This window comes from Pterocles gutturalis, unplaced genomic scaffold, assembly GCF_000699245.1.
Source record: "Pterocles gutturalis isolate BGI_N339 unplaced genomic scaffold, ASM69924v1 scaffold13518, whole genome shotgun sequence".
NCBI lineage: Eukaryota > Metazoa > Chordata > Aves > Pterocliformes > Pteroclidae > Pterocles > Pterocles gutturalis.
Window position 1 is genome coordinate 86206 of NW_010118250.1, and position 13957 is coordinate 100162.

A 13957-nucleotide genomic window follows, 5' to 3' on the forward strand; every position below is an offset into this window, starting at 1 on the left:
CAGAAGGTGCCCTTTTAGCTCACCTTGACCAGCGTTGCAATACCTTCAAGAACCAGTGTGCTGTAAGCAGATCTATTGTGTGATCGTGGCCAGAGCTTAAGACATGACATAACCATTCTATGAGATAACCACTATCATTTCTTCCACTTTTCCTCCTTTGTCTCTCAAACTTCCCATGAGAGGGACACAAGAAAAATCTCTGCATGCCTGTGGGGGGAACATTCTGTGGCAGCTCTTCCATCAAGGGTAGCTCTGTTCTTTGTGGTTATTGGAATGAAGTGAAAAAGCCATGAAGAGGAGACTTTATCTGGACCTGCTTCTCCAACACTGTGGATTACACCATTTCTTCTCTGGTTTGAATAGGCACACATCAAGAAGGCTGCCAGCAAAAGCGTTGTTCCAGTCTTCCAGTATTTCAACAAATACTGTTTTCACACTACAAAATGTGGCTCTGAGCTTTAAGTGCCTTGTTTTCAGGGAATGGTAAAGAGAAGAGTGATTGAACGAGTGCACCCAGAGCATGGCGACTTCCAGTCATCACCAGTGCCACAGCTCTGGTCTCCACTCTTTCTTAGCACATAACCTGCCATCCCCTGTTATTAAATACTGAGCTTTGTTACATAGTGCCCTAGAGAGTGGCTAGGCTTGTTGTGTATTTAAAATTTTAATGGGATTTGTCCTGGCTAATATTACATGTTTGGAACTGCACAGCATAAAACAGTCATTGCTCTTTACACAGGGAAAGTGTCCTCAGATCCATTTACTTACCTATTCATTTACAATCCTGGCTCTGTCCAGGTTTTTCAGGTGTTTCTACCCTATCACTTCATTTACCAAGGTGGGAATCAGCACAAATCACCATCCCTTCAATGCCTCTGATTTTTAAACTTCTAAGCTAGAAGCCAACTGTGCATACCTATTTTTAATTACCACACAAACCCCCACACCCCACTTTTTTGCAGTTTAGAAGTTAAAAAGACTCATATTCCAAGCCCAAGGAATTTTCCCCTAGCTTCTCTAGTGGAAAAGTAGATTGTCAAAGTAGATTGTTTATCAAGGTGGATCATTTTCCCAGGACCGCTGAGTTTAATGGATTGCACAACATGGACATAATCATTACCTCCTGTAGACTTGAGGGCAAGCTGAGCAAAGGTTTTGCTTTTGGCTTTGAGAACAGCGCAGTAAGTTTTGTGGATAACTCCAAAGGAATCCCTCAGTGGACAAAGTTTAATTGAGTTATCAGAAGATTTTATAGGTCAGATACCTAAGAATCTAGACCATTATAATGTTGCATGAGGGAAAGCATACAAAATTTGCATTATGAACTCTTAGTTCAGCTCGGAACCACTAGAGGGGAAAGCTATTGCAGTAATAAAACATCTTGTATTTCCTCGGCTAGCTTAATCAGTGTAAATACAATGAACTCATGTGAGCCATGACAAGCTGGTTCAAACAAGGGTTTAGCTTGATGGAGCTTCAAGCCGCAATGTGCACAAATAGCTCAGTAATTAAGTGTTATACCAATTGTAAGACAAAACACAAAAACATTTATGCCTTTTGATATGCAGCAAAGCTGAAATACACCACAAAGCTTAAAAGTGTATGCTGAAGTGACCATTGTACAGCTCCAATGTGGTCTAAATACCTCTGGTGACGTGCAACCCAAACGATTCCTAACACAGTGAATGGCTTTTATAACTTTTTTCACCTACAGGCAGTATTTTGTCTTGATCTGATGCATTTTCACCTAGTGTGGGATAAAACTGGACTGAGTTCCTGGGAGCTGAAACTCTCCATGATAAACAAGGCAGTCAAACCTATTTTAGGCAAATTTTCGTATTTATATTTCGGCAAACTGACTTAATGCTCAGCTGGGCAATAGTTCAGCTGCTGATGTATGTATCATTCCTCCCCTCGACTCTTCCCTTAGAAAAACAAGACTGTCATTTAGCAGCGCTGAGTATATAGCAACTAGAACAGCTCATCAACAGATGCAGACAATGCTCTGTCATTGGGAATCTCTGAGTCAGGAGGGGTGTTTGCTTAAATGATTTGCCCTAAATCAAATGTAAATTGGTAAGTTACCTGAAAAAAAGTACAGGATAAAAAGCGTATGAGTCTGTAGTCTGTGTTATAGAGGAAGTCTGGTTCAACAAAAATGATCACAATGATCTTTGATGGTTTTACAACTTAGAGTCTTGAAACATACTAGAAGTTGTTTGGCATATCATTGAAAGAGCAAGGAACTCACGTGCAGGTTTACTTCTGCGCAGCTCAGCTGAGTTGTGCTGAACTGCTTTGAAAATGCACCAGCATAAGAGGCTGGAGTTTCCTGGAGTCTTGAATTCAATCCAAAACCTGTAAGAAAAGAAAGCACTCCCCACCTGTTTGCAAGAATGATTCAGAGAGAACAAATGAGCATACAAAGGAGTTCCAAAACTGCAGGATCCACACCATAAAAGCAAACTTACTTTTCCTGTTTCTCTTCTTGTTGGACAGAAACAGAAAATGGAGATGGACAGCCTTCTGGATTTTGCTTGTTTCAGAACGCTTAAGAGCTCACTCTCAGCCATGAAACATAAGTAAATTTTTTCTATTTCTTTCGAAGGATTGTGTGAGAATAATCTATTCATTCCTTCTTGTAAAGACAGAAGAAATGTCTCCTCATTTCATGGCAATATTTTCTCTATCAAAAACGTTATTGCATTGATAAGGCTTAATAACAGAGGGCAACCCTTTGTGTCAATATTAATCTGAGATAAATGTCAACAAGAAACACTACTTCACTTTCAATTTCCAAAAAAGTCAGCCTTTTACAGAAATATGTTTTGCAGCCTTGTCCATGATTACATACATAATTCTACAATGGACAAGCTTTCTTCAGATCTCTTCAGCATCCACAGCACAGAGATTGTAAGATCGTTGGTTCAGATCAGCATTTGATGCATTCATTATTGCATCTCTTATTTGCCCTAATGCAGCATTTTCTATCTGTAGTGTCCAAAACACTTTCCAGAAACAGTAACAATACTCTTATTTTATTAAGAGGGGAATGGATAACAGTGTTGAGCTGAGTTTGAGTCAACAGTCAAAAACTTACTCTCCACAAAATTACTTGAATTTATTCAACAAAAGAGCTTAGTGCTTTCACCAATAAGCATGATCTACTGTTATTTCAGTCATGAAATTGAAATGCATACAAATAATATATTGCAGCCAATAAGTTAAATACATTCTAGTGCAAATTGCTTGTTTTATCACATATCATATTCTCAAAAGAAGGGAAAAAAGTACTGAAGACACATGAAGAACTGATAGAGGGGTGTTTCCCTAAAGCTAGTTTTGGGGAACTATAAACAAAAGATAAATGTGCTCTGTTGTGTTGTACAGAAGGAATCATAGTTCTTCTACTCTGTACCTGTACAATGGCTCCAGCCCACAAGCATGTATCAGAACTAACCACACACAGAATGAGTCTTAAGATAACATAATGTAGGACAAAAGTATCAGGAAGATAAAATTTGACCAAAAAAAGTCATATATTCCACCTTACCACAATGGCCACTGTATCAAGAGACAGAGGAGATACAAAAGGAGATCAAGTGTTTGAAAACTTTGGGAAGCAACTGAAAAGGTAAATCTGTTCTCCAGAAAATACGTACTTGAATGCTATTTTTACTATGAAAACTAGGTGAATTTGACACTGTCCATGGAAACTAGAAATGTCATTATCTTGATTTCTAGGGTGACTACAAACAGTTTCTAATTTAGTCTTACTTTCCTAAGCAACAGCTCACCAAAATCTGCTTCAGATTTGAAGTCTATGTGGGATTCTCGCTGTTCACTTTATTACTACTAATAAATTACTAATAATTACTAATAATGCAGACCCTGCCTTCATTCAGCTAGAAATATTGTTAGCACTTGAAGGAATTAGAAGATGTACTCTGTCAAAATTAGACAACGTCTGCAGCCATCACTACCAGCTTACAACATCATGCTCCTACTGAAGACCGTTTGACAGTCGAATTGCCATTGATGAATTTTGCCTGATTATGTCAAGTGAAATGAGCAGAATCCTCTTCTACTCATCTGTAACTCTGGCGGTCCTTTCAGGTCAAGGGAAGACATTTCAGTCAGTACAGTTCTTATGTACAAAACACAAACGTGCAACACCAGTTTTCAGTCACTTGCAGCAACGGATCAGAACAGATAAGGATTTTTGTGGTTTTCAGATCAATAAAGCCAAAACCTGACTATAAAAGAGGTCAACAGACAATTCATCCACTGATGTATTGAATGTTCAATACAGTACGAGTCTAGCTGCTCAAGTTTGACAGCATTCTTGTTTTATATCATACTTTAGCATTCCAAAATGATAAGGAGGTTGACAGCTCAGCTTAGCAAACCATGCAGACCGATTAGTCACCACCATGAGGCATATTTAGAGAATATATCTAAAAACCACATTCCATGATAACTTACAACACAGAGAAATGAGAATTTCTCATGAGAAGTTTTCCTCTATGCGCTCAGACTCAATGAGGAAGGATTACTTACGTGAGCAGTGCGTGCAGGCTATCTGAAGACATAACGTGCTATCTTTGTGCGTACGCAGGATTGCACAATCTCTACGTATACGACTGGATCCTGCTGTTCACTAGGTTCCTATTTCACTGGGTGCACACCAAGCACCTGCTGTAGGGAAGGTGAACCTGTATTTGAGGTTGAATGAGAGCATGTTGTGAGCGTGACAGCTGTCCCCAGTCCTCTCTCTCATTGCCTGGAGAACACGGCTGCTGCAGAGCGAACGTGACACACAGATGTCACCATGTTGAAATGGATTCAATTTCTCCCTCAATTTGAATAGTTCTTTTTCAATGCTGAGCATATCTGTTTAAACTGCAATTTTCACAGTTGGTGATTTGTTTTCTTCTAGATGCTGTGCTGGACACTTCAGCATCTCAGCGCAGAACTGTGGGACCTTCACAGTTTTACCTGTGGTCTATACTCTAAACATGCCTGTTACTAAAATAAAGCTCAGTACTTTGAAAAATCAATCCTAGGAGTGTTAGACTGTACAGCCAGAATTACTGGATACCCATAACTTTTCTATGCCTCATCTAGCAATATGTAAAACAAAGATAATAAACCTGAAGTGTTTCCAAACATATTTTCAAAAGTAATACATTACTATTGATGAACTTCTCAGGTACTCCAGTGATGGTCACCACAGAAGAATAACTGAGGAAACTGATGAGTTTATATGCAGAGTAAGGTTTGAATAACACACAGTAACAATGTGTTAGGACACATAGTTAAAAATAACTGAACAAATGACCAGAGAAATACTAATTATCTAAGCTGTCAAAAAAAAAAGCAAGCAACCTCTAGGAAACATAATATTTCACTCATGTAATTTAAAACCATCTTATGAAATTATACTGATGGTTTTAACGCCAATACCTCCCAATGTTTTGACCTTGCAAAATTAATATTTCCTAAAAATAAATAGAAACTTTGCACAAAATTTGCTAAACTAAAAATAAGACAATGGATTAAGACTGTTAATATAAAGCATCATACCAATAACCACGTCTGAACATCAGGACTATCTTCAAAGTGCTTAGGGTCCTGAACCCTGCTACTGCAATAAGGTCTTGATGGCAATCTGACGCTTACAAACCTTATCCAAATTTCCAAGTGAAATTAATCTGTGGCAAATTAGTACCTCTCCGTATTTTGCCCAATGTCTTCCATTAGTATAGGTCTTTCTGCTGTACTATTATCTAAGTTTGCAAGCTGAAATGCTAAATATAGAAAAGGAACTTTTAAAAGTGATTTTACAATAGCGATTCAACACCCCCCTACCTCCCCACTACCCCCCCACACCCTCCATTAAAATTAATGGCAATATTTGAATTGAAATACCAAAGAGGCCTCTGCTAACTTTTATACCACATCTATAAATTCAGTTAATTTATCAGAATCTTGACTCATACATGGACTAAAGGACTTTGTTTCCTTTTCCATGTCTGTCTTTGTTTACATGCATTTTATTGTATTTCCCATGCTCATTGTGGATACAAAACGTCTGCAACAGATTTAAACTAAGTGTATATTTGAAAGAGTCCAGCGGAGGAAGAACCATACTTCCACTGATAACAGGACTTCTGACAAAACTTGCTAGTGGTAATAGTGTAAACTTCTTAGACAGCAACAGTGTAAACTTCTTAGACAGTTTGTTGTTTATATTATTACAAGAATATCTGAGTGTCATTCAGAAGAACGATGTATTCTAACACACAGACCTTTTTGAGGTCGTGCATCACTAATAGGTCCCTTTGAGGGTTTAGATACACAGCTCAGCACTCCGTTTCACACACTTTTTTACTAGCTGTACTGTTTATTTCTCTGAGCCTGCAAATACCCACCATTTGCTTCTAAAGACTGACTTTTTTTTGTTGTTGTTTTGGGGCACTGTGGCACTTCATAACAGAGTCCAGCTTTCAGCTGGCTTTTAGGCAGTGCTCTTGTGACTGTGTGGCACAGTATAGCCCCAGGTAGCGATGTCAGCACCATGTTGCGGTGCCAGTGCCTCAGAGAAAGGCAAATTCTCTGCGCTGCAACTTCATATCAATGTAGTGACACTGCTTCCTATTATGAATTTACCTTGGCTGTCGCTAGCAGAGGGATCACTGCAACATGCACCAGTGCACAATGTAAATATGTCCTCAAGTATGTGTGTGCACATCAGACTTTTTACTCTATAAAACCAATTGCAAATATTAGTATGCACAGTTGTGGTGTCTGTGTTTACAAGCTATAAAGAGGCTTAAAGTGTTTATCCCCTTTATACACAGAGATATCCTGGACGTGTTCAGACAGCATGGAAAACTTACTCTGCCACGATGATCATACTCCTCATGGTACAGGATGCACATCATTTTTTTCTGCATTTTTTCTGTTCTCTTACTCAGAACATTGCAGGGATCTTTCTGGTAAAACTGTTTTTAAGATTTTCTGCTTGGTTTGTTTATTTGTTTGTTGCAGGACTTAAATTTGAAGTGACTGAATGAGGGAAATGCTGAAAATGGCAGGGACAGTATCATCAAGCTCCTTGAGTGCCACAAAGCTCACTTGTGATGCCAGTTAAAAAGATTTATATCAAATTATAATTGTGGTTTTTAACTGCACATTCTTCATTATCTGGACAATCGGTTTGAAACACCAAGACAGAATGTGCAGAAGTGCCAAGCATTCAGTTACTGCTGAAACCAATGGGAGCCATACTCTGAATAGATATCATTGTACACAAGGCCAAATACTCTGAAAAAACCCAGATCCCAAGCTGTCTTCAACTGGGTATGTCAAGAAGAAGATAAAGGATGCTGGAGGAAAAAGAGGAAGAGAAGAATGTAGGTTGATTGTAGGTAGATCTGAAACAAAGTAATGACACAGATGGAAGAAGCAGCCAGTCATGAGCAAGGTTATTCTGTCTGCAAAAATCCTGGGAATGACAACCTGAAATTTGGCACTGGAGTTGCAGAAAATGTATGAAGGAAGTCATGGGCTAAAACAATGCTGTTCAGCCTCTGAATGCTTTATTACAGGGAAAACACCTCATACCAGCGCAGGGTTACTCTGGGAACTTGTGGTAATCTCACATTACTGGGCTAATACTATTGTCCACTTGACCCAGTCCACACCACTCATGACATTTCCGATCTTTCCCAGGAAAAAGAACCTGGTTAATATAAGAGCATGGGTATATTTGACATGTAACATTCAAAAAATTAGGTCTCTCTACTAACTTTGTGGGGGTGGAATGTCTTAATACAAGACTCTAAGGTGTTCTGTGCCTGAATTTCTTCCCAAATGAAAACTGTTAAATAAAATTAGAGATATTATTCTCAATATACTTTACTTCCTAGTCATATTGGTGTAAATTAGCCTCTTACGTTGCAGGTAGACAGTTTCCAATATCAGATTTAACTTGTTATGCTTTGCTTGGGTTCTTCTAAATGACACCACAACCTGTGAAATGAACAGATAACAGAAATAAAACCAGGAATAGATCCTAATCATATCACACCTTACCTGTTTGACAGTAAAGCACAGAGGCTGCAGTGGAGATCAAAGCATTGTGTACTTGGTCCTCTACAATGTCCACACTAAAAAACATCAGGAGAACTACTCATCTTAATGAAAAAGGGTTTCACATCTCAGGTATTAATGTGATTTTATTTTCAGTCAATGAGATTTGTCTGAGCATTGGAAAGTAAAGGAATGGATCAGTGGCATCATGTTTGACTAAGATCTAGTAAAGGACGTAAAAGGACTCGTACCCCTATTTTAGCCTTTAACTGTAGCTTTAGACAGACTGTATTGCAAAATACATTGCAAAATACCTGCTGCGACTGTTTGAAAGGTAGTTCATTGTCACACAATTAAGATAACACTTACAATATCAATGAACAACTTTTGAGTAGAAACTGATCAGTTGCCTCACTTTTCCATAGACACTTTCAGATAGAAAACATAGGTTTGATCTTGCTCAGATCAAATATTTGAGACAATCACAACTTCAGCTGAATGCAAAGCCTAAAGTCCCAGCACCAGTTCTGGAGCTTAAACTTGGCCACAGAAGTGGGCAAATGACCAGCCAGAGAAAAGCCCAGCAGACAGATTTAGTGCTGTCACAGAGGAATCGTCATAGTTTCAATCAATTACAAATGTTTTTGTCCTTCCCTCAAAATTAAGCTACTCCAATATGGCACTAGGTGGACTAAAAACCTTCTGCATGTCTCCAAGGATCCATCATTCCATTTCTTAGGAATATAAATGGAGACACTGATTTCAGTCACTACTGTGCCTGAAAGTTAACCAGATTTGCTAAGACATCTCATTTGCATTCTACAGAGGGGATGTATGAAAATAAGATATGACAGTCTCATTTTTTGTTATGAAGACCCAGATTCAGAAATTATTAGTAAGATGTGTGAATAACATCACCACCATGGAGTATTCGATCACATAGGATTAAAAAGAATGGATCTGAAAATGCTAACAACTCTTCTACTGAAATGTTTCATTCAATTTAATATTGCAGATGCCCAGAGTAGGAATACGATTCAATAAAAAAGAAAGAGAAGCTACAGGAAGAGGTGTCAGGTTTTCAGATCAAATGCAATGTCAGAATCTTTTTCTCTTTCCTGTTAAAAAATTAAAAAAAAATCTACATCAATTAATTTTTCTAATATTTACATCTGCTTATGCAGTCAACCATACACTGATTTGAGCATAAACAGTTACACAAATCTGGACATGTTACGCCAAAGTAATCTTAAAAAACTACTCTTCCATGTCAGCTGTGTAGGTCTATTTTGAATGGAGGTGAAATACAATTTGAAGATGAATTATTTATTTGAATAATTAATAGTAGTACTAAATTAATTTATCACAAATAATCGGAAATTATTTTTGCAAGTCTCATATTTTGACACATTTTATAATAATTTCTAAAAAGAATCAGCACAGAATAATGGAATTCAACATGGCAAGAGGATTAAACAATGAAGTAACAGTTTAGGAGTGGTGGGATAATGTGGTCCATGATATATAAGAGATTTGAGACTTTCAGCCAAATATGCAGATATAAGGAATTGCTTTTGATGGTGCCTTAAGGCTCAATCAAAGGGGTGAAATGTTACTGTAAGCCAGTTTCAGCCTAATTTGTGATGGCCATACAAAGGGAATCATCAGTAGTGACCAAACTGGGATCGCCGAGAGGTCACAGTACTTCCCTGAACACACAGGAAATGTTAACCTGTGTATATGAAACCACAGCATAGCAACAGTTGATATGAACTGATTTTTCAGTGGCTAGCAATGTAATGATTCATAAAGCGTATTTTTATTCTCTCCAACCAAATAATTTAATAGGCTTATGTGTGCTACCCAGCTGAGTTTACCATAGTATTTTTTAATTACGTCAATTACACACCAGTTATATCCATTACAATTTCTCTTTCTAGATCTTCATCCTGGAACTTTGACAACAACTGTTAGAGGCAATAACATTTCCCTTAAATTTTCACTGCATGTATTTCTGTATATACAAGTATTTTGTAGTCATCTTCCTCGTTTAAATAATACTAAGGTAAATTCTACAGACTTACATATCAAAGAAGTTGCCAGAGGTATAACTCATGACTGAAACTGACCAATTCTTTTCCTCAACACTTCAAGTTTTATTTAGTTATGTTACTTTTATTAATATTAGTTTTATGAATACTAATAACCAGTTGTACTTTTAAAATGCTCAGGAATGACAACATCTTTTCCTGCTTCTGTTTACTGCTTAGGGAAAATGGGTGCCTTTTATTTCTCTCTTAATGTTGAAGTTACTTCCTCAAATATAACTGCTCCAACAGAGGAATACATATTATTTTTCATTAAAAAATCACAGAAAATTGTGTTTGAAGGAATCTCAAATGGCCATTAAGTCTATTCCCCTGCCCCAGGGCACTATCAACAGTGCTTACACCATTCTCAGGTAGGTGTTTTTCTAACCCATTCTTAAAAACCACTAGTGATGGGAATTCAACAGTCTTCTTGGGCAACCGATACGAGTCCTTTGCCATCCACGCAAAAAGACATTTTCTCCCCAATGTCTAACCTAAAGTTTATTCCCAGTTTTAAACCTAATTCTGTCTTGTCGTCTTACTGGGGAACATGGAGACCATCCCAGGACCTTCTTCTTTGCAGAAACTGTTTGATCTCATGTGGGATTATGGGATGCGTCCTCCTTCTGAAAGACTGTGTTTCTCTACACTGCAGGGTAAAACACTGTAAAAGGTTAATTCACCAGAGTAATGTAGCTGCAAATAAATGTATTAACATATTCACAAAACATTGTTCACTCTCTCATTGCTCCTAGATAAGGAACATTTGAAAGGACATTTTTGCAAATCTGTCTTTTTGTGTCTCTAGGAACAGCAATCACTAAGAATATTTATTTTTTTTTTTATTATAGGTAGAATCAGTCTGATTTGTCATTGTGAAATCATATTTACTCAGAAGGGAAACAGCTGAAGTAGCACTAAAACTGCCCGTGGGAGAAGAACCCTGACAAGGAAAGGTCCATCTTACTGACCCTCCAATGCTGAAGGGTTTTCACTGCATAATCTGGTGTTGTACCTGGCCTGTGGATAAATGCTGACCTTAGATAGCATTTGAATTCTCCATTTTCACAGGCAAAGCAGTGACATAGGCAGGTGGGAAACCATTAAAAAAATCTATGTCAGATGGAATTTCCTTGGGTTTTTTGAGAAGTTAAATTGCCATCATTTTCAGTAAGGAGGAAAAGAAGAAAAAAATGAAGCAATTCATTCCAAGCTCCTGCTCAAAATTCACCCAGAAGTCCCTTAAATTGTATTTATCCCAAAATATATAACAATTTTGGAAGACTAGAGTAAAAATTCTTCCTCCTCACTTCTTGACATTTCATCAAGAAGACCTGTAGAAAGAAGACTCCTCCTAGAGTGCAAATACCTGAGGGAAAGTCAGAGCATCCTCTATTTACCTCTGCACCTGCAAAGGAAAACTGAAATGTCTGAAGCCCCACCTTTTCAGAACCTTGTGAAACAATCTGGGAACTGAGCCAAAACCTACTCTCTCACTATATAAGACTCGGGAGCAGACAGGTATTTCCTCAGAGGCAGGTTGTTCGGTAGTTTCTACCGGACTCCCAGAAGATGGGCACAGGTGGTGGGACGCGAATACCACTATGGATATCAGTACTAGCACTTGCCTTCATACAGATCAAAGGTAGGAAGATTCACTTGCTTGGCATTTTTACTGTTTTAAAGAATTTATAACTTGCTTTGTAGTTTGAAGCATTGTTTTCTTGGCTTTGTGAAGCTAATGAACCTGTTACCTTTATGCAAGATTTTCCTTTCCATTAAAAATACTTTTCTTCCCAAGAAGAGGAAATTAACTGTCTTGAAAATTTATATTGTAGTCTGTCCTCTCATTCTATTTTCCCCAGTCAAAATCTGGAATAGCCCCATTGAATTCAGTGGAACTCAGTCGGAACTCACATTTCTACCAAAATGCCTCAAGACTTTTATTTAGTTTTTGATGTCCACTTCAAGGCAGTACAACATTTCTAAATGCACAAACAAAAAGGTGCAAAAGTGGCTTTAGGAAGAAAAAAATCAGTGCAGTCTATCTGCATGCATTATTAAAGATTTTGTTGGTTTTATCAGCTGATGATACGGTACTGAAAAAAAGGAGGGATTTTGCTTCAGAAACATTGGACAATAGCTTTTAAAAGTTCATCCATACTTGCACATGAACTTGCATAAAATTTAGAGCACAGGGTTGGTTTTTGATGGGGTGAAAACAAATGGAGTTGCCTTAAACATTCCAAGAAGGCACTTAATACTCACAGATGAGTGGAAATCTTTTTGCGTACACTTCACCCATTAATTTCCCTTAAAATTTAAGGTAAAAACAATGTTAGCTTTTAGTGCATTTTGATCTCAGATGCAGATCCTATTGTATTATTTTACTTTTTCCACACTAACTTATGTTAAAAAGTGGTAGTGTCAAAGAATAGCTCATCAAAAGACCAGCTGTAGCATTGCCATACCATGCAATGGAAACGGGAATCTGCCATGCATATGGCATGAGACAGTGTTGGAGCCACATAGTGGCATCGAGAGAGAAGCAAAAATTTCTCTGAGTCTAGGCAGTGGAGAAGAGGAACCCAGAAGCACTGGTTCATAGGTTAAAAACAGACAGATTGTGTCCTTCCAACACCAGCTGGTGCCAAAAGGAAGGTACTTGGGGAGCTCCCAGCAGCTCTGATTTCGGCATTAGCCCCTCTAGTGGTGCGAACAGACTGCCCTTGTGGGGTGCAGCAGAGGGTCAGCCTGCATTTTCAGTTTTCTCCGGCCACCACAGCCTCCCCTGAAAGCTGTCCTCTGATGAGCTCTTGCTAAGCAGTGCATTAAAACCCCCCCTGACCCCTGCAGTTTTTGTGTGTGTTCCTATTCTGATGCTGCAGTAGAATGGAATGAAAAACTGTATTTTTGATGGAAACAAAATCCTTGCTTTGGGGCAAAATCAACAGTCACAAATGTATCTATTGGAAAGACCTATTTCTTTCTGTGTGCCTTGTGCATTTACTTTCCTTCTACTGCTTATTACAAAAAGTGCTTGAACCTGTAAAACACAGAGTAACTTTGGCTTTCATTAAGAGAGGACAGAGATCAATCTTCTAACTCTAAAATTAATTCTTCCTGTACCAAAGAGATGTATTTTTAAAGCCCTCTGGCTAGACAAAGGGTTCTACTGATGCTTAAAGCACACAGTGATCATAAAAACTATGAAACTGAAGTCCTTTATCTAAAAAGCTAGTATGGGCACCCAGGAGAACTGTGACAATAACAGAATAAGGATCTGCTCAAATTATCACAAGCATGTTTTTGATGGCTTCCTTGCAGTAATTTATGAGCATATGAAAAAAAACCCCAAAACACTGAAGGAGTGGTTTGTGGCCATCATTGTTGCATAGCAGAGGTCCTGATGCTAATCTGACCTCCTGTACATGAACATAGCTTTGCTGATTTTTGATATACTGACTGCTGCATGTTTAAAGAGATATAATTGAGAGGTTATGAGGGTACTCAAGAAAATGAGACATTAACATTTTCCTCCTCCACTCTTCTTGATGCAGTTCAAGCCCAGGATGATGAACAACAAACAAATGTTTCTCCATCCATCCTGCAGCGACAAAAAAGTAAGTACTTTTATGCTGATTTCTCACTAAGATTTTGTCCCAAATTAAACTGATAATCATATTACTAGAACCTTCTTATTCCTAGCGAGAACATACTTTCCCTTCTCCCACCTAACCCCCCACCTCAAAAAAAAAAAAAAAGAAAAA

The 13957-nt window shown here is 38.1% G+C and overlaps 1 protein-coding gene across 1 annotated transcript in view; it reads left to right on the forward strand.

Annotated features, from left to right (window-relative positions):
• Positions 1-3557: 3557 nt before the first annotated feature.
• The window catches only part of LOC104463704 (mucin-5AC-like), a gene marked incomplete at its 3' end in the record, with an annotated part of 34673 nt that continues 24273 nt past the window's right edge, over positions 3558-13957 (forward strand). Inside the window, exon 1 of the mRNA XM_010076133.1 lies at positions 3558-3634. Within this exon, the coding sequence (XP_010074435.1) occupies positions 3558-3634 (77 nt within the window). The remainder of the gene's footprint in view (positions 3635-13957) is intronic.